The 26,604-nt window shown below is 42.0% G+C and overlaps 3 protein-coding genes across 4 annotated transcripts; all 3 read left to right on the forward strand.

Annotated features, from left to right (window-relative positions):
- The first annotated feature begins 1,171 nt into the window (after positions 1–1,171).
- Positions 1,172–11,626, forward strand: LOC127204191 (protocadherin beta-18-like). 2 transcript variants are annotated; one of them, XM_051163125.1, is made up of 2 exons: positions 1,172–3,562; positions 11,052–11,626. In XM_051163125.1, the coding sequence occupies exons 1-2, from the start codon at positions 1,661–1,663 to the stop codon at positions 11,583–11,585; spliced, it is 2,436 nt and encodes an 811-aa protein (XP_051019082.1). In that variant the 5' UTR covers positions 1,172–1,660; the 3' UTR covers positions 11,586–11,626. The 2 variants fall into 2 exon arrangements, with proteins under 2 accessions (XP_051019082.1, XP_051019081.1); XM_051163124.1 differs by lacking the exon at positions 11,052–11,626 and having other exon boundaries at positions 1,172–4,226.
- A 2,857-nt stretch (positions 11,627–14,483) lies between these two features.
- LOC127204189 (protocadherin beta-14-like) lies at positions 14,484–17,976 on the forward strand. The gene has a single exon (XM_051163122.1). The coding sequence runs from the start codon at positions 15,074–15,076 to the stop codon at positions 17,471–17,473; it is 2,400 nt and encodes a 799-aa protein (XP_051019079.1). The 5' UTR covers positions 14,484–15,073; the 3' UTR covers positions 17,474–17,976.
- Positions 17,977–23,868: 5,892 nt separating this feature from the next.
- On the forward strand, positions 23,869–26,376 carry LOC127204197 (protocadherin beta-18-like). Its single transcript, XM_051163132.1, has one exon. The coding sequence runs from the start codon at positions 23,957–23,959 to the stop codon at positions 26,345–26,347; it is 2,391 nt and encodes a 796-aa protein (XP_051019089.1). The 5' UTR covers positions 23,869–23,956; the 3' UTR covers positions 26,348–26,376.
- The last annotated feature ends 228 nt before the right edge of the window (positions 26,377–26,604 follow it).

The following is a 26,604-nucleotide window of genomic DNA, read 5'->3' on the forward strand; positions in this document are numbered from 1 at the left end:
ATGTTATGTACATGTACAATATTAGTATTTCTGTATTTCCTTTCTCTATTGCCAGTCTTATTGATTAGTTCTATTTATAGTTCTATTTTGCTTTGTTTACATATCTTGATTTAAAATCCATTTGTCATAAGTAAGCCAACTATCTAGTCAATCTAAAAATAAGAATAGTACCATAAGATATTGAGTTTGTGTAGATGTGGCTAAATTTGTGGGAATGAAGGCAAATTTTGGCATTCTAAGTCATCAAACAGAAGTCTTTAATAATTTGTTTTAGTTCTGCATGGAAACCTTAGAAACAGATGTTGAGTTTTCAATGGTTTACAATTCAGTCCCACCTTGTTGAATAAACAGCATATGTTTATCATCAACTAGATTGTGTGATTTTTCTATTCAACAGAGCTGGGGTTTGGGGCTCTATCTAAACTTTTTCATGTACACATTCCACAGTTTAATCTATGTCATTTGCTTATCATGGGAAAATTAGAACATTCTAGGCCTTTGACTATAAAAAATTAAGCAAGATGTTTTAGTGATATATTTGTGCTTTCAACCAAATTAGAATGTGTTGGTTTGTCGTAGTTTTGGTCTCCTTTTTATTCAATGCACAGTGACGAAATCATGTTAGATTTCATTAAGAGGAACATTTAAGCAAAGGTAAGACTTTTCTCTATCCCTATAGATGAAGACTAGTATAAGAAAATAAAGACAAAAAGAAGGAAAAGTAAGTGAAATAATATGATTTTTCAAATGATAGGGTCTGGAAACCATAGGACAGTGTCCTCCTTATGTTCATTCATGAATCCTTTGATTCAATAAACATTAGTGACTGAATAATTTGCCAACTGAAGATAAGACACCTATCCTGCCCCAAATAGGTTACATATTGAAGGAGAGGAAGAGTCTTATAGAGCTGGAAGAAACACTATTCAGATAATAAACATAGGTATGTGCATAAGCCACAGTCATACATACTTGGGTGCAGAGGAGGGGCAGTGTGATTGTAGAGGGGGACAGGTCTGGCTGCAGAGTGGTGCTTCTGTTTAGGGATGTGATCGAATTTGAATAAGCTTCCTGAGGAACGTGTGACAGAGATTTCTTTTACCTGTTTCTTGTGTTCCTGTGCCCACATTTTCAGAACTGTGAGATACATTATTAGAAGACATGTTCACAATTTTCCCTTTGTTTGCATTAGCTGATGCCAGAGGTGAAAGAAGTAGCATGGAGTTAAATATAGCAGTAAAATGTTACAACCCCTTTATTCAACTGTTAGAATGGTAACTTTTCCATGAAACAGTGGAGAACCAGTATGAATGGGCGCCTATCCCAACATTATTTTCACAAAACAAACAAAATTAAAAATTAAGAAACCAATATAAGCTGCTACAGGAAAGATTTAATACGGATGTATGCGTGGACACAAAAATTGGGTACAGCCAGCTAAAATCTGTTGATAGCCACATGGTGGCGCTGCAGGCTAAAGAGATGCAAGGAAAATTAAACTGAGGCTGCACCTTATAGAAGTCACACACACACACACATGCACGAAAGGAAAATCCTAACCGCTGGAGGAAAAGCTGGGGCTCCTCGCAACTGAGAAAGGAAAAAATACCCTAGATCCTTCCAGATAGGTGGAACATCTGGAGTTTATGACTGCTGGGAGATGTGGCTGAGACCTATAGTAAGGAAAGAAGAAACAATGGCAGCCAGAGGATCATGCTTCCCCAGGCAAAGGCAAGTGCTATTTCTCTTTCTGTTTGGGCGACTGTGCTTGGCAGGTGCTGAGTTTGGACGTTATTCGGTGACTGAGGAAACAGAACGGGGCTCATTTGTGGCGAATCTGGCAATGGATCTGGGGCTAGGGGTGGAAGCGCTGGCTGCAAAGAGAGCTAGGGTGGTTTTTGATGACAACCAACAGCACTTGTTCCTGGATTCCCACACTGGAGATTTGCTCACCAATGAGAAACTGGACCGGGAGAAGTTGTGCAGCTCTGCAGAGCCCTGCATGCTGTATTTCCAAATTTTAATGGATAACCCCTTTCAGATTTACCGGGCTGAGCTGAGAATTGTGGATATAAACGATCACTCACCCACATTCCAGGACAAAGTGATGATTTTAAAAATACCAGAAAATGCAGAGGTGGGGGCAGCATTTCGATTAGAAAGAGCACAGGACTCAGATGGAGGAATGAATGGCATTCAAAACTACACTGTCAGCCCCAACTCTTTTTTTCATATTACAATTCATGACAGCGATGAAGGGAAGATATACCCAGAGCTGGTGCTAGACAAAGCTCTGGATTGGGAGGAGTACCAGGAGTTCAGTGTAACAGTCACAGCGCTTGATGGTGGGTCTCCACCCAGGTCTGGGACGGCCGCCATACGTATTGTGGTCTTGGACATCAATGATAATGCTCCACAGTTTCCCCAGGAAGTTTATCAAACCCAGACTCCAGAAAACAGCCCAGTGGGCCTTGCTGTTCTTAAGGTCTCCGCAGAAGATGTAGACTCTGGAGTCAATGCAGAAGTATCCTATTCGTTTTTTGATGCTTCCGAAGATATTAGAGCAACCTTTCAAATCAATCCTGTCTCTGGCGAAATCATGCTCCGAGCCTTGCTTGACTATGAGTTGGTAAAGTCCTATAAGTTAAATATACAGGCAGTTGATGGTGGGGGCCTTGCAGCGAGATGTGTGGTTATAGTTCAGGTTTTAGACATCAATGACAACCGCCCTGAACTGATCATGTCATCACTAGTCGACGAAGTTGTTGAGAACTCTCCTGAAACCGTGCTGGCAGTTTTTAGGATTAATGACAGAGACTCTGGAGAAAATGGAAAGGCGGTTTGCTACATTCAAGAAAATTTGCCTTTCCTTCTAAGACACTCCGTAGACAATTTTTACATCCTGATGACAGATGGTGCACTGGACAGAGAGAGCAGAGCTGAGTACAACATCACCATCACAGTCACCGATCTGGGAACACCAAAGCTCAAAACTGAACACAACTTAACAGTGCAGGTATCCGACCTTAACGACAATGCCCCTGCCTTCACCCAAACCTCCTACACCCTGTTCATCTGGGAAAACAACAGCCCCGCCCTGCACATAGGCACCATCAGCGCCACAGACTCAGACTCTGGCTCCAACGCCCACATCACCTACTCACTGATGCCTGAGGACCCGCAGCTGGCCCTGACCTCGCTCATCTCCATCAACGCGGACAACGGGCAGCTGTTCGCGCTCAGGGCGCTGGACTATGAGGCCCTGAAAGCCTTCGAGTTCCGCGTGGGCGCCACAGACCAAGGCTCTCCTGCTCTCAGCAGCCAGGCGTTGGTGCGCGTGCTGGTGCTGGACGACAACGACAATGCGCCCTTTGTGCTCTACCCGCTGCAGAACGCCTCTGCACCCTGCACCGAGCTGCTGCCCAGGGCTGCTGAGCCTGGCTATCTGGTCACCAAGATAGTGGCAGTGGACCGCGACTCTGGCCAGAATGCCTGGCTGTCGTTCCAGCTACTTAAGGCCACAGAACCCGGGCTGTTCAGCGTGTGGGCTCACAATGGCGAGGTTCGCACCACAAGGCTGCTGAGTGAGCGCGATGCAACCAAGCACAGGCTGCTTCTGATAGTCAAGGACAATGGCGAGCCTCCGCGCTCTGCTAGTGTCACTCTGCATGTGCTGGTGGTGGATGGCTTCTCTCAGCCCTACCTGCCTCTGCCAGAGGTGGCGCACGAATCCGCGCAAGATGAAGATGAGCTCACGCTGTACCTGGTCATTGCCTTGGCATCTGTGTCTTCACTGTTCCTCTTGTCTGTGCTGCTGTTCGTGGGGGTGAGGCTGTGCAAGAGGGCCAGGGCTGCTTCTCTGGGTGTCTGCTCTGTGCCTGAGGGCCACTTTCCGGGCCACATGGTGGACATCAGCGGCACAGGAACCCTGTCCCAGAGCTACCAGTATGAGGTGTGTTTAATGGGAGGTACCAGTGATTTCAAGTTCTTGAAACCAACTTACCCTGATTTTCACGCTCATGGTTCCCAGAGAGGTAGTGATGAAGCGCCCACATTTTGAAGTTTCTTATTTAATTTTGAGTAACATTTCATTCCATTTAATGTATGATGATGCCATATAAATGTTATCATATGTAGTAGTTGCTACACAACAAAACTAACTTTGTTTTCAACTACCGAGTAAGTCACATTTACATTTTTACAGTGTTTTTACTTTAGTGTTTGTTTAGGTGCTTAGTTTTTTTAAAATAGAGTATGTACTGCTCTAAGTTTGAGGCTTTTGATTCTTTTATCGTGTACAATAATTTGCTATCATTTCTCATTACAGAAAACCGAGGTTTGGGTTTTGTTGTTACTGTTTTGTCTTCTTTTGTCCCTATGACTTAATCTCGAGCCTTTTTGCATGCTAAGCAACTGTTCCACCACTGAGCTCTATCTCTAGCAAGGCATACTTTATACTCACTTTTAAAAGCTGTATTTTTTTTTTTAACTTTCACTGAGTTTGCTCTTTGGCGGTTTTATGCATCTATGTCATGCATCATGTTTATTATAAATCTCTTGCCAAATCTCCCTGCAACTGCTGTTACTTCTCTTCCTCCCTAGGAGTCCCCTCCCATGTTTCTGATAATTTTGTGCTAGCGTACTAATGAGCAGGTTTCAGCATGACTTCTGCACAAATAGGTGCCATGTTTTAGTCTCATTCACTCCCAACCCTTGCTGCCTCACTGCTTCCCTTCTTTTTCTCAGCAAGTGCCCCATTCTGCTTTCTAATCACAGCTATTTTATCACCCATTCCCCTTAAGAGCTCATTTGTTTCTTTGCTTGTTTTTTGTTTCTCTGTGTGGTCTTGGCTGTCCTAGAATTAGCTCTGTAGACCAGGCTGGCCTCAAACTCACAGAGATCCACCTGCCTCTGCCTCCTGAGTGCTGGGATCAAATGCATGAGCCACTACCTGACAAGAGCTCTTTCTAATGTTCATTCTTGCTGACATACAAAACAGATCATGTCCTGTAATGAAAATACAATGTAATACTCTGCATGAAAATCAACATAAATTTGAACACATTTAAATTTTTGTGTGACACTCATGATGAACTGTTGAAAAGATAATTTTCATTTTATGTTGAAACAATGAATTGTCAGATTTAGAAACTAAGATAAATTAAAGGTTACAGAGAAAATGCTTTTTAAGTCCAGTCTCTTTCTACATGTTGTTCTTCAATTATGATACATTTCCAGGTGGTTTGTTTAGACTTTATCTTGATAAACAGCTTTTATGTGTCATCCACTATTTACTGCTCCTATTTTCCATTAATAGACACAAACACATACACACACACACACACACACACACACACACAAGATGCACATTTCTCTTCTTGATACCTGTAGAATTGTCAGAAAAATGTTGTTAGTTTTGTTTCTGTGGGTTTCTAGGGTAAAATTCAAGTCTTCCTAGATGAGTATCATCCCTGAAATGAAACTAATATTAAGGTCCATCTCAATATGATGTTTTATGTATACATACTTAGTAGTGCAGTACAATTATCTTTCCTTTCTTGAAAACATCTTTCCCAGAGATGATAGTTACTATTTTAGATTTGACTAAATTTCTATTTGCTAATGATTTTTCTGCCCCTCTCTTTCCATGCTAAGTGAGCAAACAAAGCAGTGGGTTAGCATGAGCTGTACCCTCTATATTTGCTACTGATCTTTTCATATCATATTTCTCTTGAATATTGACTATTTGCCTTCAGATATTCAAATAGATTATGTACAAATTAATAGTGTTTATTTCCTAGAGATTTTTTACTGATAGTTCTCCTTTTAGATTGTTTTCCTATGGGTGTCATGCTTTTAATACTTTCCCTACCTAACCCACCTTTTATAGGTCCCAGTATCATTTCTGAGTTTACTTTCTTACTTGGTTGGCAGCCAATTTATTTAAAATAGATGCAAAGGTAGTTTAAAAAAGACAGCTTTTGATAGTTTACATAGTGAAGCGATCTTTTCATTTGGTTGATAGTTTGACTGGGTATAAAAGAATAATTTGAAAGTTTCTCTTTCAGATTTAAAAAGCACTTTTCCTTTTCTTAATTGTGTGGACTCATATTTCACAAGGACAATTCCATTCTAAACTCTATTCCATTTTCTGCAATATTTTTCCTACTCATTCTGGAATCACTGGAAAACTCACCCTCAGTAGTCTGAAAATACCATAGCATGGGCTAATTCTTTGTTAACTTGCTCATAAGGATATACACTACCAGGTTTAGACTATTAATTCAGAGAGAACTTCATTTTAGTTTGCTATAAGTTTTCTCCTATACTTTCTAAAAATCTAGCTGAAATATTTGACTGACTGGAGGAGTTCTATAAGATTCTAAGCTCATTACATTTTATATTTCCATTCTATTTGCCTCTCATTCTACTTTCTTGCACTGCTATTTAATCATTCAATCTTTATTTGTAAGCTTTCCTTTTGTCAGATAAATACCTAATTTTAGAAGGTTTATTTTGTTTTCCTATTTTTAAATAGTACTCACTGAAAATGTGATATTTTTCCTATCTGTAATTTACCCTCTTTGACTATATTATGAAGATGTACTATACAGTATTATTAGTATTCTATATTCATTTTTAAAACTAAGAGTAAGTCATGGAAGTTCAAGAAATTAACCAAAATTATATGGTTTGTAAAGGGCACTAAAGTCTTGTAATCTATTCTGTTTCCTTTTTCACCTTTGAATCAGAGTTTCAACTATATAGTATAGGGTAGGTTCAATTTTTCAGTCTTTCTGACTGTATCTCTTGTATATTGAGACTAAAGGCACACACAATTCGAAATACCCCAGTTTTAATCCATTTTTTTCTGATAACAAGAACACATACTGCATACAAATGTTATTAACATGAGATGGGTACATGCACTTGAAACACACAGAGTCGTGGGAGATGTAAGTATAATACTTAGTAAACTTTTGCCCTTAGATTTTCTATTTCTGAGGATGTTAATCAGACATTTACCAGAGACATTTTCTTCCATCTGACTATACGCATTTCCTCTTTTCTTTTTACTTTGTAGGGGTGTGTGTGTGTGTGTGTGTGTGTGTGTGTGTGTGTGTGTGTGTGTTGATTCTCTTGTCTACATCTACTGTCTGTGCTTTGATTAAAGATATGTAGTACTGCATCTGGATTTTTACATAGATACTAGGGGTCAAAATCAGGTCCCCATGTTTGCATAGAAAGTGGCTTTACTCGCTGAACAATATGGCCATGCATGTTGGTTTGGGCCTTCCTACTTCCTGTTGTCATCCCTTCATATATCATGTAGGCATTGGATGTGTTATCATAATAAAGAAAACTGCATAAAACACTGGATACCAGCGCTTTGTAACTAAGCAGGAGTCAATGGCAAGACTTCACTCTGATGTTACCATAGAGGTATTGTGTAAAAAGAGCCACATCAGTAAGTGTAAGAATGTATTTGAGCCTTCACAGTTCCAGGTGAGAATTCTGGGATGTCCCTTGTTTCCTGCAGTCTGGGAGTGGTGCTTGAGAATAGATTTGAAGTCTCACTGTTCAAAGTCTGAAGTTCTACTTTCCTTAGTTTTCAGCACTACTTAAATGCCAAAGCCTAGAGAAAATCTGCTAATGTTTTCAAATCAGCTGCCCACTCTCTACCACAAGTGATGCCTCTGTCTCTGTAGACACTGAGGACAGAGACGTCAACACTCCTGTAAATACACTTTCAAATGATAACTTGTTCACCACATGATAAACTTTAATCTTCCCATTTCTCTGAATCTGGTATGTAAATGGCACTGTTAGACAGGTGTGTTGGTTGCCCTATCTCTAGCGGTGGGTTTTAGCCATTTCCCGGAACTTCATTATGAGTTTCTTCCATCTGCCTTCTACCATTAAACACGTGTGTGCTACCTTGTGCACTTTAATTTAGTGAGGTCTCAATATTGTTACTCTTCTATCAGCTTAAGAGACATTTTAAAGGTAGGAGGCTAACTGTGCATCCATCCAGACCACCTATCTTTCAGTTTCTATCTTTGTGCTGTTTTTTTAACTATATATAGAACTTATACTTTAAAAATTCAATTCAAATTTAGCATTTTTCAACCCCAACTGTTCATCCATTCCTGGGACACTTTTGAAGCTTTCAATAGTGGACATCACTGATGTGTTCCTAGCATCCAGTCCCAACAGCATCCTCCTTCAGTAGCAACTGTGAACTTCAGTTAGGGCTAAAACACCTCCATGTTTCTCAGATGATACTCACTGGAGTTAAGGAATCAACGGGCAGGTCTTTGGGCTCTGTGACTAAAAACTATCCTTATAATGCTCTATTAAAGTAACTGTATATTGCTTCACTAGCAAAAAAAATGGCATTGCTTGGTTCCATCGGAGATTAAATAGTTGCTCTCTTTAGGAAAGCAAATCTCTCTCATTTTCTCCCTGAACCTCTGTATGTTGTGTTATTGGCAGGCTATTTTGAGAAACTGGAGGAGGTCAGCTTTAGGAGTAAGAGTATGCTTTACATAAGGCAGCACATGTTTGTATTTGTGCACCACTTACTGAATTTTTGTCACTTGTAAGAAACTGTCCCTTAACGTCCCTTAATGTGTACCATCTCCTGGATAATCCAGTTTCATAACCTTCGGAGAACCACTGAAGCTTTCCATGGACACTTTCTCTTTCCCTTTCCGTCTAACCAAGGCCAAGTGGTGAAGGAATGTGTTAAACCTAACAACAGCATGTTCTTGAAATACTTAACAAGTGCTTTAAAACAAACACTAACATCACCATGAGTTATAAAGAATGCTGATGAAAAATATACTAGTAATCACATAAAAATAAATATTTGTTTCTGGGGGACACTTGATGTGAATGGAATTTAGGTAGCATTCATCACAAACTGTGAAAATCCATGAAGACACATGGTGGCGCTGCAGGATAATGTTACAGGAAAAAATTACCTTAAGTGCTGCAGCCACACAGCCCAAATGAGCACAGAAAACTAGGAAGAAATAACAAGCCATGAGGGTGCTATCAAGAAACCATTAATCCTTCGGATTCTGAGGATCCTGTGGACAAATCAAGGGGCACCTTTTACGGAATTACATGGTGGACCAGAAGTGATTCTGCCAGAAGCCTGCTGGGAAGGAGCTATGGAGAACCCAGGGGGAAGCTATCTGCAGACAAGGCAAGTCCTGCTTCTCTTTGTTTTACTGGGAATGTCTGAGGCACGCGCTGAGCCTGGGAGACTTTCCGTGGTGGAGGAAACGCTGAGTGGGGCCTTGGTAGGGAATTTGATAAAGGACCTGGGGCTCGAGGTCGCTGAGCTGTCTTCACGAGGGCCTCAGGTGGCCTCTAATTATAACAAACTGCCCTTGCAACTGAACGTGAATACAGGAGATTTGCTCCTGAGCGAACCGCTAGACCGGGAGGAGCTATGTGGCTCCATGGAGCCCTGTGTGCTGCCCTTCCAAGTGGTAATGAAAAGCCCCTTACAGATCTTGCAAGTTGAGCTTCAGGTCATGGATATAAATGACAACTCCCCCATATTCTTGGAGAAGGAAATGGTTCTAGAAATCCCAGAGAACAGCCCCGTTGGTGCTGTGTTCTTACTAGAAAGTGCGGCAGATTTAGATGTAGGGACCAATGCTGTAAAAAGCTACACGATAAGCCAGAGCTCTCATTTCCACATTACAATGAGGGTTAATCCGGATGGCAGGAAATACCCAGAGTTAGTTTTGGACAAGGCACTGGATTACGAGGAGCAGCCCGAGCTCAGTCTCATCCTCACTGCGTTGGATGGTGGCACTCCTCCCAGGTCTGGGACAGCCTTGGTTCGGGTAAGAATCATAGATATTAATGACAACTCCCCTGAGTTTGAACATGTATTCTATGAAGCGAACATTCCAGAGAATAGCTTGCTTGGCTCACTGATTATCACTGCATCAGCCTGGGATTTAGACTCAGGAATTAATGGTGAAGTATCCTACTCCTTTTCCCATGCATCAGAGGATATCCGGAAAACATTCGCAATTAACAAAAACTCTGGAGAAATAAGTTTACTAGGCTATTTAGACTTTGAAACAACTGAATCCTACTCAGTCATCATTAAAGCTACTGATCGGGGAGGACTTTTTGGGAAGTCTACAGTAAGAATTCAGGTGATGGATGTGAATGACAATTTTCCCGAAATTACTGTGTCGTCATTCATCAGCCCAATCCCAGAAAACACGGCAGAGACTTTAGTTATGATTTTTAGTATCCGAGACAAGGACTCTGGAGAGAATAGCAGGATGGTTTGTTCTATTCCGGAGGACCTCCCTTTTGTGCTAAAATCTTCTATTGAAAATTACTACCACCTAGAAACGGAGGGAGCGCTGGACAGAGAGAGCAGAGCGGAGTACAACATCACCATCACAGTCAGCGACCTGGGCACACCCAGGCTCACAACCCAGCACACCATAACAGTGCAGGTCTCAGACATCAACGACAATGCCCCTGCCTTCACTCAAACCTCCTACACCCTGTCTGTCCGTGAGAACAACAGCCCCGCCCTGCACATAGGCTCCATCAGCGCCACAGACATAGATTCAGGCTCCAATGCTCACGTCACTTATTCGCTGCTGCTGCCACCGCATGACCCGCAGCTGCCCCTTGCCTCACTCATCTCCATCAATGCAGACAACGGGCAGCTGTTCGCGCTCAGGGCCTTAGACTATGAGGCCCTGCAGAGCTTCGAGTTCCGCGTGGGCGCCACAGACCAAGGCTCACCTGCACTCAGCAGCCAGACGCTGGTGCGCGTGCTGGTGCTGGACGACAACGACAATGCGCCCTTTGTGCTCTACCCGCTGCAGAACGCCTCTGCGCCCTGCACTGAGCTGCTGCCCAGGGCGGCTGAACCTAGCTACCTGGTCACCAAGGTGGTGGCAGTGGACCAAGACTCAGGCCAGAATGCCTGGCTATCATTCCAGCTGCTCAAGGCCACGGAGCCCGGGCTGTTCACGGTGTGGGCTCACAATGGCGAGGTGCGCACCACCAGGCTGCTGAGTGAGCGCGATGCAACCAAGCACAGGCTGCTGCTGCTGGTCAAGGACAATGGCGAGCCTCCTAGGTCAGCCAGCGTCACTCTGCACGTGCTGGTGGTGGATGGCTTCTCCCAGCCCTACCTGCCTCTACCTGAGGTGGCTCGTGACCCCGCACAGGATGTTGAGGATGTGCTCACGTTGTATCTGGTCATTGCCTTGGCTTCTGTGTCTTCGCTCTTCCTCCTGTCTGTGCTGCTGTTCGTGGGGGTGAGGCTGTGCAGGAGGGCCAGGGAGGCCTCTCTGGGTGGCTGCTCTGTGCCTGAGGGACACTTTCCTGGCCACCTCGTGGACATCAGCGGTACAGGGACACTGTCTCAGAGCTACCAGTATGAAGTGTGTCTGATGGGAGGTACCGAGACCAATGAGTTCAGATTCTTGAAGCCAGTTTCCCCCAACCTACCACCTCAGTTCCCTGGGAAAGAAATGGAGGGAAGTCCTTCTTTACGCAATAGTTTTGGGTTGTTTAGCTACTAGATCTGATTTTGTGTATTTCTCCCAGTTCGCAAATCTTCAAATCTCCAATGTTTGCATTTTATTATGCTCCTCCCACTTTTCAGTTTATAGCAGCGCTTATAAGCTTGTAATAAGATGGTAAATTATTCTGTAGCTCATTCTCTAGGATATCCTAAGTTGTAAATAACACAGAATCACTCTTCCCCCATCTGCCTTTTCCAGTTGCACTTTCACCTGCAGACCATTTTAGGAGTAGTTGAAAGTTTCAAGCATGTCTTTTTGTAGTTTTTCTGGTGGCTTATTATTATTGGATATTATTTTTAAGTAAGTTTATTTTTAAAAACCACCCTAGTTTGGACATTTTTAAAAATGTTTTAAACTATCGAATATGTTGATATATTGGGAAATCTATCCTGTGATGTAACCATTGTACCTGTTGAAAAGAAGCCCTGAGGGGTCTAAAAATGGCTCAATGCTAGATACCCAGATAGATCACAACACAGAATAAACAAGTGGGGACCGGTTATGAGCTTCTTAATATCCCAATCTTATGTGTCCTAGAAGGTAGCTTTAGAAGCATATGAATACTGTGGCTACTTACAGAATCTTGGAAAATGAGGCCTTAATTTTACAAATGTCTTATTAATGTCACAAAGACAGACTGTAAGACAGGTGTGCATAGGCATCTAAACAACACTTTGGATGGGAGAAGCAAGCTTGTGAGGTAATATATAACTGTATGTTCTCCCTGAAATAAATAAGCATGCACTGAGTACTGACCCACAAGTAATTATGCTGTGTGTATTATGCAACATTCAAACCTAACAAGAAGAAATGTTTTATGCTCAGTACTTAGTCTTCTGTGAGCTTGAAATTTCCTATCTTACTCTTTTGCTTAACCTTCCTTGTCATAGACCAATAAGTCTGTCTTAAACTCTACTGAAGAGTAGCGTCCACAATTTTGATGACCACATTTGTTTAATGTATGAAAGTGTCATATATGTTTAGCACTGAGAAGTTTTTGAGGAAATCATCACTTAGGTTCTAATTAAAAATAAATAAATTCAAACCACCACAGTGAGGAGAGCTTTATCTTGTGTTGAGGAGAACCAGCCTATAATGGTTCTTGGCCTTAATGTTCTGACAACATTACAAGGGAAAGTGCAATGGTTGGTATCCTGTGACCTTCATAAAAAGTCTAAAGTCTGTATGTATAGAAGGAGGAAAATGTAGTTGAGATAATTAATATTATATAGAGAAAAAAAGTAAAGAACCTGGAGTCAGGAGCTGGTGCAGAGACCATGGAGGAATGCTGCTTACTGCCTTGCCACCCAAGCCTTGTTCAGCCTGTTTTTTCATAGGACCCAGAACCACTAGCCCAGAAGTGGCATGACTCACAATAGCCTGGGCCTTTTCCCATCAATAACTAACTAAGAAAATGTCTACAGCCTCATCTTATGGAGTCATTTTCTCAGTTGAGGCTCCCTCCTCTCCAATGATTCTAGCCTGTGACAAGTTGACATAAACTAGCCAGCACACTCACCATAGGCAATCTCAAATATATTGTGCTAGTTTTTATATGCCTTGGGATTCCTGGTTAGGATTTGGTGTTCTCTCAAAAGTGCTATGCTGGATGAAAGAAACTTGTTTATTTTTAAGTTACACATTCTATAATTCTGTCTATACAAAATAATCAAAACAAACAATCTGTGGTGATAAAGGTGTTTTTGGTGGTTGTCTATGGTTGGGAAGGAGTGTAGGAATGGAGACTAGTTGAGTCCAATTTATATGAGAGATAATGAAAACATTTTGAACTAGAAGTAATGCCAATAGTTGTGCAGTTCTGCAAATATAAGAATAACCACTAAACTGTATACCTCAGATGTGTGAGATGCTATGATGTCTCTATTTCAACAAAAATGCTCAAAGCAATGGAGGATAGCTGTATCCTCTATGGAGGATAGACCCAAGTAAGCTGGGTCTTTGATACACTTCCCAGGCAGAGAATTCCACAGACAGAACAGCAGACAAAGCAGAGGGTCAAGGTGATTCTCTTGTTGCTTCAGGCTTTTCCAGATACATGAGCATCAAGACTTCTCTATTTCTGGAAGAAGTTGTGTGTCTCCTTTCTCTAGTGTAGAGTAACCAAGACTTTGGGGGCTCTCATGCTTACATAGAAGTAACCAACCAACCTTATAAAATGTTCTAGTTGTTTTCTCTTAATAAACATTTAGTTAGTCCTTTCTGGTTGTTTTGAAAATGCCAACTCATTAATTTCTGTGACAAAGAATACACTACCAGGAAACAAAGGTACATACTTTGTCCGTATCTGTAGAGTGTGAGTGGCAGAACCAGGATTCTGTGTTCCTAAACATTATCCATCTCCTAGGTGACAGTTATATGTCTCCTCTAGATGTTTCTATTACTCTTTACCTATGCATCCTTATGTCTTTATTGCTAGCTAATAAATTTTTATTGCCAGCAAGCTCCATAAAAAGATCCTCTTATTGTGTTGTATCTTCCCATATGTATGTGGATATGTGTGTATGCATATGTGTGTATGTGTTTTCAGACAAAGTCTCCCTCCACAGCTCTCACTGGCATGGCGCTCACCATGTAGACCAGGATGACCTTAAAGTCTTACAGATCCCCTTGCTTCTGCTTCTCAACTGCTTCGATTAAAGGTGTGAGCAACCACACCTTACTAATTTTTTTAATGCTAAAAACAAGGAGTCTAATGTTCCCATATATTAAGTTAACTACTACCAAAAAAGTAGTATGTTTTTTTCCTGGTGTGTGTGTGTGTGTGTGTGTGTGTGTGTGTGTGTGTGTGTGTTGAAATGGTGTTACAATTATATAATGAACTCACCCCAAAAATATTTACCAGACTGGAGGTAAATATTTGTAACTACTAAATAATATTATTTACTTATTTTGAGGCACTTTAGTGGATCATCTTTTTTAGTTGGGCATTCAAATCACTAATAATTTCATAGCAAGTATGAACTTTGGATTCTACTTCAAACAAACCAACAACATGAGACATTTTGTAGAAAACTGAGAACACCTTAAACAGACTGAGTTGTAAGTTATATCCAAGAATCATTTCTATATGTCTATTGTGGTAATGATATCGTAACTATATTTCAAAGGTATTGCTAATTAGAAATAATTAGTGAATATTTGGAGATAAATTTAATCTATGTGAAATTTGCTTTTGAATATTCTAGATAGATGTAGTCACACATTTTTAGGAGAAAAATATAAAATGAAAAAATCCACAGAAACACATGGTGGCGCTATAGGATAAGATGAAACAGTGCATAGCTCTCCCTGTGGGCTCCACTATCCAGAAGACCAGAGAACAGCCAATCCATTGAGAAGGGAGGTATTACAGGAGCTTCACGGACAGAGCTGCCAAGGTTTTTCACTAGAAATATCGGACCTTCATCTCTCAAAACTGGAACTGAATTTGAATTTTGGAATAAAAGAAGTTGCCTGAAGTAACCATGGGAACCGGAAGGGCACTCGTCCTGCAGAAAAGGCAAGTCTTGGTTTTCACTGTTTTGCTGGGATTGTCTCAGGCGAGTACTGAATCTCTGCGCTACTCTGTAGCAGAAGAAACAGAAATAGGCTCTTTTGTAACTAATCTGGCAAGGGATTTAAGGCTGGGGGTTGCGGAGCTGTCCTCCAGGGATGCTAGGATAGTGTCAGATGATAATAAAAACCATCTACTCCTTAATTTACTCACTGGTGATATGCTTCTGAGTGAGCGACTGGACCGAGAAGAGCTGTGTGGCTCCACCCAGCTCTGTGTGCTGCCTTTTCAAGTGGTACTGGAAAACCCTTTACAGTTCTATCGAGCTGAGCTGCATGTCAGAGATATAAATGATCACTCCCCTACATTCTTAGACAGGGAAATAATGATTAAAATATCAGAAAGCACAACTGTTGGAGCTACGTTCTTAATTGAGAATGCACAAGATCTGGACATAGGAAGCAACAGTCTCCAGGACTATAGCATTAGCCCCAGCTCTCATTTCAGTGTTAAAATTCATGACAGTGGTGATGGAAAGATATATCCGGAGCTGGTTCTAGACAGACCTTTAGATCATGAGGAGGAATCTGAGCTTAGATTGACACTTACAGCTTTGGATGGTGGATCTCCACCCAGGTCTGGAACAACATTGGTTCTCATAAAGGTCTTGGACATCAATGATAATGCTCCTGAATTTGCTCAGAGTTTCTATGAGGTGCAGGTCCCAGAGGACACACCAGTTGGCTCCAGTATTATGGCCATCTCTGCTAAAGATTTAGATATGGGAAATTATGGAAAAGTATCATATTCGTTTTTGCATGCATCAGAAGATATTAGAAAAAACTTTGAAATCAACCCAACATCTGGGGAAGTCAACTTGAGATCACTACTGGATTTTGAAGTAATACAATCTTATTCTGTAAATATCCAAGCAACAGATGGTGGAGGCCTTTCAGCAAAGTGCACTCTTTTAGTTAAAGTATTAGATATAAACGACAATGCACCAGAAGTGACCATATCGTCACTTACGAAGACAATTCCAGAGAATGCTTCAGAAACCCTCGTTGCTCTATTCAGTGTCCGAGATCAAGATTCTGGGGACAACGGAAGGGTTCTCTGCTCCATTCAGGATGACCTCCCATTTATCCTGAAACCCACTTTCAAGAACTTTTTCACTCTACTTTCTGAAAAAGCACTGGACAGAGAGAGCAAAGATGAGTACAACATTACCCTCATAGTCACCGACCTGGGCACACCCAGGCTCACAACCCAGCACACCATAACAGTGCAGATCTCAGACATCAACGACAACGCCCCTGCCTTCACCCAAACCTCCTACACCCTGTTTGTTCACGAGAACAACAGCCCCGCCCTGCACATAGGCACCATCAGCGCCACAGACTCAGACTCTGGCTCCAATGCCCACATCACCTACTCGCTGCTGCCACCCAATGACCCACAACTTGCCTTGACCTCACTTATCTCCATCAATGCAGAAAACGGGCAGCTGTTCGCACTCAGAGCGCTAGACTACGAGTCCTTGCAGGCCTTTGAGTTTCCTGTGGGCGCCACAGACCAAGGCTCACCTGCACTCAGCAGCCAGGCCCTGGTCCGCGTGCTGGTGCTGGACGACAACGACAATGCGCCTTTTGTGCTCTACCCGCTGCAGAATGCCTCTGCGCCCTGCACAGAGCTGCTACCCAGGGCTGCTGAGCCTGGCTATCTGATCACCAAGGTGGTGGCAGTGGATCGTGACTCTGGCCAAAATGCCTGGCTGTCTTTCCAGCTGCTCAAGGCCACGGAGCCTGGGCTGTTTAGCGTGTGGGCTCACAATGGCGAGGTGCGCACCACCAGGATGCTGAGCGAGCGCGATGCAACCAAGCATAGGCTACTTCTTCTGGCCAAGGACAATGGTGAGCCTCCTCGGTCAGCTAGTGTCACATTGCATGTCCTGGTGGTGGATGGCTTCTCTCAGGCCTACCTGCCTCTGCCAGAGGTGGCACGCGACCCAGAGCTCGAAGAGGACTCACTAACACTCTACCTGGTCGTTTCCTTGGCTTCTGTGTCTTCATTCTTCCTCCTGTCTGTGCTGCTGTTCGTGGGGGTGAGGCTGTGCAGGAGGGTCAGGGCAGCTTCTTTGGGCAGCTGCTCTGTGCCTGAAGGCCACTTTCCTGAACATCTGATGGACATTACACACACTGGAACCCTGTCCCAGAGCTACCAGTATGAGGTGTGTCTGACTGGAGGCACTGGAACAAATGAATTCAAATTCCTGAAGCCAGTCATCCCCAGCCTTCAACTCCAGGATCCTGGTTCTAATATGCAGGAAAAGGAGAACTTTCGGAATAGCCTTGGATTTAATATTCAATAGAAAAAAATCCTCTTAATATTTTCTTTCTCTTGACAAGATTGCAAATGCTTTTTCTTTTCTTACCTTGTAATGGAGTTTAGGTTTTACTGATGCATGCATTTTCATTTCACATGTTTTTCTCAGAGTTGCTTTGAAAATCTTTATTGGGATTATAGCGATGCAAAAATAACAACCTGCATTTTTTGTCTTGTTTATTTTGTCAAAGTGTTGTGTGAATGGTTCTGCTGCTTGTTATGCAAGACACAGCAATGGAAATGCTGACTAAAGTAGTTAGAGTGAATTTTTTGAGCTGGTGATTGCTGTAATACCAAGAGAAGTCCACAAACAGGCAGCCCTCGGTGGATCTACAGCAAAAGCCAGAGAGGGAGGGAGGGAAGGGAGGAACTAAAAAGGAGCAAACATTAACCATACACAAAAGTTACTCCAATATGCTATTAAAGCCTTGCAGACAGAGATTTTAAATGTTGTTGCATCTGGGTAGAAATTATGTTAGATCATTTATAGTATTCACTATTAGATTATTTCATCTGATAAAGTTTTTTTTATGTTGCCCTTCTGTATTCAGTAGTAGAGGTCTTTGTTTCATAGTGTTTTCAAGAATTGGTTTTTGTTAATGTGACTGCATTAAATACTGATTTCTTAAGTATTGTACCCCCCCTTCTTTATTTTCTAATGACACTTTCTAGTTCTCAAAACATTATAGGTCTTGATGCAACTGTTTTCTTGTCTTTAAATACACCATATTTGCTTGGTTAAATTTTGTGGTATTCTGTATCGTGTTTTGCTAAAGCAGACAGTAGTTCATGATCTTGTCCTAAGTAAAGCAGTCTTATAAAATAAAAGAATGGATAAAGCCTTCCTAGTGATCAAAATAAATATTTACTTAATTATTTATTTTAAAAAATTTTTATTGGTTTTTCAAGATAGGGTTTCTTTGTGTAGCCTTGATTGTCCTTGAACTCACTCTGTAGACCAGGCTGGCCTAAACTCACAGAGATCTGCCTGCCTCTGCCTCCTGAGTGCTGGGATTGAAGGCATTCACTGACACCACCCAATGAAATAGTTTTAAATGATCTATTGTTTTATTTTATGTGTACTGGTATTTTACCTGCACATTTCTCTGTGTGAGGGTGTCAGATTCCCCTGGAAATGGAGTTACAGACAGGTGTGAGCTGCCACGTGGGTGCTGAGTATTGAACACAGAAGAGCAGCCAGTGCTCCTAACTCCTGAGCCATCTCCCCAGCCCCTGAAATAAAGATTTTTAAAGTGTTAAAGTGACAGAGTTACTTTTCCTGATCACTAATTAAATATAAGCAAATATGGGAAGATTAATGTATAATCCCAACAGTTAGGCAGTTGGGGAAGGAGAATAATCAGTTCAAGATTGGCCTGGGCTAATCAGTAAGAGTTTTCCTTAATAAAGAAAAAGTAGAATCTGGTATGCTGGTATTTCTGTAATTTAAGAGACGGGAAAGCCAGGAGTGTGATGCCAGCCTGAGCTTTGTGAGACATGTTTCCAAAAAATTAAAAGAAGCAGGGTGGGGATTTAGGATTGCAATCCCTGAGCTTGACACACTGTGGCATGAGGGCCATCATAAGTCACAGGACAACCGTGCTATGTAATGAATTCAAGACCGTGCCACACTGCAGACTGAGACCCTGTCTCAAAAAGAACCCAATAGAGCTTAAAATTAAGAATGAAACGCATAACTATCATGTCTAGTTGTGTAGGCCCAGCAGGTAGGTACCAGGCCTTGGCTTCACTCTCAACTCCCAGAAAAAAAGAGTAAACACGGGAATCTGTGCACACTGAGAACTTTGAATGCCCAGAGTTCAATTTTCAGCATGCACAAGAAGTGCAAGTAATATTATAAAATATTAATAATATTTGTGGTCTCTCTCAGATAGGCACAAAGTATTTATGTATTGATAAATGATTGATAAATGCTTAATTTTTTTCACAAATTATAGGCTCTCCAGTCTGTAGATGGACAGTTTAAAGGAGTATTATAGACAGAGATGTTGATAGCTACAGTGTGGTGTGCGTAGAAGGCTAGCATGCAGATACATTTTTGTAATTCCTCTCAAAAGTAAATGTAATTTACGTTGGCCTCTCATTTCACTGGAAACAATTAGCTATTAAACACCATAGGCTTGAATTTCATGTTGAACTGTAGAGAAATAGGTAATTATAAAGTGGATATTTTTTTCTAGGACCATCTAGAATCTTGGGAAATTCAAGCCTTCGTGGCAGCAATCTATAGACTAGGGATCAAACCCTAACAAACTGGAACATTTACAGAAGCCCTTCCTATTATCCAACACAGAGAGTAAACTGGAAATACATCCACCCCTGTGTGAAATGTCAGCCTTGAACTTGCCTTAAATTTAATTAGCTATCACTGACTTAGGTTCTGATAAAAATCAAATGCGGATTTATATAAAATAAATTATACCCTAGGCATAGATTACTTACTCTGTTGCTTTTCACTTTTAATACTCTTGACAACTGCATACCCAGGGAACATCAAGCCATGAGTAAGTGCCAGAAGGAAACAAAATAATTTGAAAGAATGTAAAATTATTGTCATGATCAGGAAACCCACAAAATACTAACCATGTTAGTTGAAATGGAAGTTAAAGTGAAAAATATACAGGTAACAAACAAGCAAACCTGTGTAAAATACAATGGACGGGGGCTAGAGAGATTGGTACAGACATTAAGAGTGGGAATTCCATTCCTGATACCCATGCCTGGTACCTCAGCTCCAGCCTCAGGGAAGCTGACGCCCTCTTCTGACCTCTGCCAGCACCTGCACTCACACGTGTATATATCCCCCACACAGACACATCAATATTAAAATGACATATTAGATAAAGACAAAATTAAGTTTCCCTAATAAAAAACACATTAATTAAAAAATTAAACTTTTTATTGATTCTTTGTGAATTTTACTTCATGCACCCCAATCCCAGTCATCTCCCCCACCCCTTCACATCCATCCTCTGACCTTGCAACCCTCCCAAAAGAAAATAAAGCATAATAAGAAAAATCTCTTAAGGGGAACTGCATTATGTCCCACAGTATACCTTTTGTCCACACTCTTTACTTGCAAATGTTCATTGCAATCGGTCACTGCTCTAGTTCAAGGATTCTGGCTACACTCTCAATACCGGATCCTCCTGGGGACTCCTCTCTGATATCCTGTTGTTGGCCTGTGTCATGGGGATCCTGAAGCTTTGAATCTGCAAGACTGGCCCCTTCACATGCTCCAGAGGTTCGTAGATAGGATAGATGTTGGGAGGGCCAACTCAAATCTGGGTTGGATCTGGTCCTGGGTGGTAGCTGAGTTGGCCAGCCCGCCAGCTCTTCCGCATCCACACATCCAGGAAGATTTCTCGAGCACTGCAACTCAGAAAGTTAATGTGATGAAAATACAAGAGGAGATTATTTAAAACACAGAGTAAAAAAGGATTCAACATACATTCGAAAGGAAAGATGAGAATTTTTGTTTGTTGTTTGTTTTTCAGGACAAGGTTTCTCTGTGTAGCTCTGGCTGTCCTTGAACTTTCTCTGTAGACCAGGCTGGGCTCGAAGTCAGAGATCTGCCTGCCTCTGCCTCCTGAGTTCTAGATTAAAGACATGTGCTACCACTGCACAGCAATAAAGATGAGCAAATTTTAACTAGAGCAATATTTGAAGAAATAAAGACTGGGGAACTTCTACAATTGATGAAAACATCATCAAATAAATCCAAGAGATTGCTGTAAATCTTTTTAAAAATACATTACAGAAATGTTCATGTCTATAAACATCATAGTCAAATTTTAGAAAACCAAAGACAAAGAGAAATATTAATTTAAAAATCACAGGAACAAGAAATTTAACTTCAACTCATGACAATTACACTGTCCAGTCTAATTTGTCTTTCTCAGTAGAAGCAATGGAAAATAAGAGAACTTCAATGTGCTGAAAGAAATTAGAAAAACCCTTCTATCCAGCTTTTGTAAAAGTCATCAAGAAGAAAATCAAACAAACTTGGTATCATTTTAGTTTTAAATTAATAAAGATTACAGGGAAAACATGGTGTGAAGACATCTTTCTCTTTATTGACCCATGCCTTGCCACAAATGTGGGTCTGGGGGTTGGCTTATCTCTGTCTGTAGCCTCTAACAACATTCTTTCTCTCCTCCTCTCCTGATAAAGTCTCACTTTGCAGCCCAGGCTGAGTTCAAACTGGTGATCCCCATGCTTTGGCCTCTGGAATGCTGGGATTATGATTGGGTACCATCAGGCCTGAATCCACATTCATTTCTACTCCAGAACGTTTAACCTATGGCCACAAGTACATTCTAGAGACAACAGTCTCTTATGGCTGTGTACTCTCTCCTCTCTTCTGGTCCTCTTACTCACTTTATTCCCCATCCCCAAGAGGACCCTCCAGAAATGAGTACAAATACAAAGAAAAAGTCCTTGGACATGCAAAGATAAGTGCTGTACTACTGAGCTACAGCCCCAATAAATCGCAAATTCAAACATCTTTAGGTAGTGTTTTATTATTTTTCTTGAAAGGTCTCAAACATTTCATATCAACAAATTCTAGTGTTTGTCCTTGAAACTCGCTTGTTGCCCTAGTTTCATTAATGGAAGTTCAGATGTGCAACTACAAGGATGCTCCATGGTCACCTTAAACTCTTAAATACTCTAGATGGGTCTTAAGTTAAAATGTCCTCTTCCCCAAACCTAAAGTGCATTCCCCCTCCACCTCCATGCATATGCCTCTTTTTCTTCTTTCTGTGTTTACACCATCAGTTAATAAAAATATCATTTAATTCTTAATCTTGTAAACCAAGTAGTTTTTCGTCATTATAATTCTTCCTGTGTGGCCGGTCTGTCATTATTCCATAGTTTTGGTGCAAATCCATTGCTACATTTGAGGTCAGTATCGTCTCCTACCTCTATTATTATAACCAGCTATTACCAGTGTCCAGTTTTTTATATTAGTTCTTTCCAACTTATTCTCAACTCTGAAACACATTTATCTTTAAAAATAAAACCTTAATTATATTACTTTTATGTTCAGAACCCTTTCACAGTCTTGCATTTCCATGGACATGCCTTCAAAACTATTTGCTTGCTTTTCCCATTTCACCTTCCATTTTCCTCTGGCTTTCTGTCATTAGCATGATCTTATTTCAGTTCTCTTGAAAGGCACCTCTTGTTTTATATTTGTACCATCATGGTTTTCCTTTCCCTGATACCCAGCATTGCATATGCTGTCTACCACTGAGCTATGTCTCCAGCCCTCCCTTAATTTTTGTTTGGATTACTTCCTCTTATTTTACATGTATCAGCTTAGACTATACTCCTCCAGGAAGGCTTTTTCTCCACTTCCAAACTTTGGTTAGTCGATCTGAAACGATGATCTTCCATTAGCAGGAGCCTTCCTCGCCAAGGCAGCCATTATGCTTCGTGTTTAGTGGTCTTTGTATTTCTCTCCTTTTCATGGAGGAAACAGTTTCTGCCTGCTTATCATCAAATCCCCAATACTTACCACTATTGCTATCCCAAGTATATGCTTGGTAAGTATTTACTAAGCAAATCAGGGGATAAATAAAACACTTAGAACCATGCCATTGGAAGCTCTAGATGTGCAAAAGAGTGAAGTTTGGTTTCACAGTTATATGTTGTCAGAATCCAGACACATCGTACTTTATTTTCTGGTATTTATTTTCTACTGTAGCTAGGTAAGTCTCCTATAAGTATTCCTAAGTAAAATGTTAACATTTACCTAGCCCAAAATGTCCAACTTCCCCCAACTGTTTGCACATACCAGACTCAACTTCAAGTTCATAAACACACCCTTCCTGCTTTTTTCTGAGAGCATTTGTTAATACCTAGAAAAGATATCTAAGTTTCCATTTTCAATTTTCCTAAGAATCTCTTGATAATTTTTGTAAAGTCAATGACGTGGGAGTCCTTTGAACTATCTTCAGCTTTACAGTTGTCTGCAAAGAGAAACCATAAACTGAAACAAGGATTCTGTTTTGAACCACCACAGCTTTATCAGATAGTAATTTGTTGCATTGGTCATAAAAACTGCAACTCAGAAAACGGAAATGGGAACACAGTAGAAAATGCCATTTAGGTTGATTAATAGATACTTGGATAAATTAATATTTTGTCTCAAACTTGTTTGACTTTGGCTGAAACCTGACAACCTGTATAGTCACATGGTGGCGCTGCAGGATAAGACAGGAGAATGCTTCCTAAGAGCAGCTCAGGGTTTCCCTTAACAAGCGGAAGTGAAAATACTGGTTAAAACAGCACACAGGCTTTCTGAAAAGGTGGGACACTCACAAGATCCTCCAGAACGGATTGCAAGTCCACAAATTCCCGAAGGTCCGGATGAGTGGAGCCACGCTCTGAGCTGCCAGAGACTGAGTGGAAACAGCAGAGCAGAAACCATTTTGTCTAAGGAATGATGGAGCCCCCAGTGGTGGCTGCTCAGCTAATAAGGCAAGTGCTGCTTTTCTTTGTTTTCCTGGAAGGATCCTCGGTTCTTTCCGAGACCTGGAGTTATTCTGTGGCAGAAGAAATGGATGCTGGCTCCTCTATAGCCAATATAATGAAAGATATGGATGTGGGGGATCTGGCTGCCCGGGGGGCCAGAGTTATATTTGATGACTACCAGCATTATTTGCGGTTAGAACTTGAGACAGGCAACTTGCTCCTAAATGAAAAACTGGACAGGGAGGGACTTTGTCCTAGCAGCGAACCCTGTATATTGCATTTCCAGGTGTTATTGGAAAATCCTTTGCAATTTTTCCAGGCTGAGCTTTTGGTTGAAGACGTAAATGACCATACACCCACGTTTTTAGAAAAAATCATATTTCTAAATATCTCAGAAGGTGCTACTCCAGGAACTTCATTCCAAATGGATAATGCTCAGGACTTGGATATAGGAATGAATGGTGTCCAAAACTATACAATAAGCCCCAATCCTTATTTCTACCTTACGTTAAAAGACAGTGGTAAAGGAAGAAAATACCCAGAGTTGGTGCTGGATAGATCTCTGGACAGAGAAAAGGAAGCTTCATTTAGTTTAATATTGACAGCTGTGGACGGTGGGGCCCTGCCCAGGTCAGGGACTGCACTGATTCAAATTGTGGTTCTGGATGTCAATGACAATGCCCCTGAGTTTGAAAGAACCCTGTATGAGGTTCAAGTGCCAGAGAACAGTCCCGTGGACTCACTGGTAACCAAGGTGTCTGCTACAGATTTGGATTCGGGAATAAACGGAGAGATATCTTACTTGCTTTCTCACAGCTCTAGAGATGTACGGAAAACATTCGAAATCCATCCAATTTCTGGTGAAGTCCGTTTGAAAGCGCTCCTAGATTTTGAGATAGTTCAGTCTTACACCATAAATGTTCAAGCCAATGACGGTGGCGGTCTCTCTGGAAAATCAGCCATTACGGTTCAGGTTACGGACGTGAATGACAACCCACCAGAAATAGTCATTGCGTCTCTTATGAGCCCCATCCCGGAGAACTGTTTGTCAGAGATGGCGGTCGCTGTTTTCAGTTTACGAGACCAAGACTCTGGAGAAAACGGGAGAATGATGTGCTCAATTCAAGACGTACTCCCTTTTCTCTTGAAACCTACTTTCAAAAATTTCTACACTCTAGTAACAGAGCGTCCACTGGACAGAGAGAGCAGAGATGAGTACAACATTACCATCACAGTCAGTGACCTGGGCACATCTAGGCTCACAACCCAGCACACCATAACAGTGCAGGTGTCTGACATCAACGACAACGCTCCTGCCTTCATTCAGCCTTCCTACACCCTGTTTGTGCGCGAGAACAACAGCCCCGCCCTGCACATAGGCACCATCAGCGCCACAGACTCGGATTCAGGCTCCAATGCCCACATCATCTACTCTCTGCTGCCGCCCCATGACCCACAGCTGTTCCTCGACTCGTTGGTCTCCATCAATCCAGACAACGGGCAGCTGTTCGCCCTTAGGGCGCTGGACTATGAGGCCCTGCAAGCCTTTGAGTTCCATGTAGGTGCTGCAGACCAAGGCTCTCCTGCGCTCAGCAGCCAGGCGCTGGTGCGCGTGCTGGTGCTGGACGACAACGACAATGAGCCCTTCGTGCTCTACCCCCTGCAGAACGCCTCTGCGCCCTGTACAGAGCTGCTACCCAGGGCTGCTGAGCCTGGCTACCTGGTCACCAAAGTGGTGGCTGTGGACAGTGACTCTGGCCAGAATGCCTGGCTATCTTTCCAGTTGCTCAAGGCCACGGAGCCTGGGCTGTTCAGCGTGTGGGCTCACAATGGCGAGGTGCGCACCACCAGGCTGCTGAGTGAGCGCGATGCAACCAAGCACAGGCTGCTGCTGCTGGTCAAGGACAATGGCGAGCCCCAGCGCTCTGCCAGCGTCACTCTGCAGGTGCTGGTGGTGGATGGCTTCTCTCAGCCCTACCTGCCTCTGCCAGAGGTGGCGCGCGATACCGCACAAGGTGATGAAGATGCGCTCACGCTGTATTTGGTCATTGCTTTGGCTTCTGTGTCTTCATTGTTCCTCTTGTCTGTGCTGCTGTTCGTGGGGGTGAGGCTGTGCAGGAGGTCCAGGGCGGCTTCTCTGGGTGGCTGCTCTATGCCTGAGGCACACTTTCCTGGCCAACTGGTGGATTTTGGTGGTACAGGAACCCTGTCCCAGAGCTATCAGTATGAGGTGTGTCTGAACGGAATGTTGGATTCCAAAGATTTTCAGTTCCTAACGTCTGTGTCTCCCAATCATGAGAGGGCTGTGAATTGTGTGAAAGAAAATCCCACCTCTATGAATGGTTTTGGATACAACTAACAATTGGTTGACTTTTCTGATGATTCTGCATGAACTCTTTCTAAACATTCTTGTTTGCTATTGTTTTATCTTCATAAGGAATTTCTAACGTTTTACCTTTAGTTTCCTAATTCCTAATTACAGATTGGCCTCTTTTTTTTTTTTTCTCTTTTTTTTCTCTTTTTTAAAAAATCGCTTCCTGATGAAGACAGAAAACTTTACTCACAAGTCAGTCTCTTCAACTTGTCAAATTCTCATCATAAATCATTATTGATCTG

Source organism: Acomys russatus, chromosome 20 (assembly GCF_903995435.1).
Source record: "Acomys russatus chromosome 20, mAcoRus1.1, whole genome shotgun sequence".
NCBI lineage: Eukaryota > Metazoa > Chordata > Mammalia > Rodentia > Muridae > Acomys > Acomys russatus.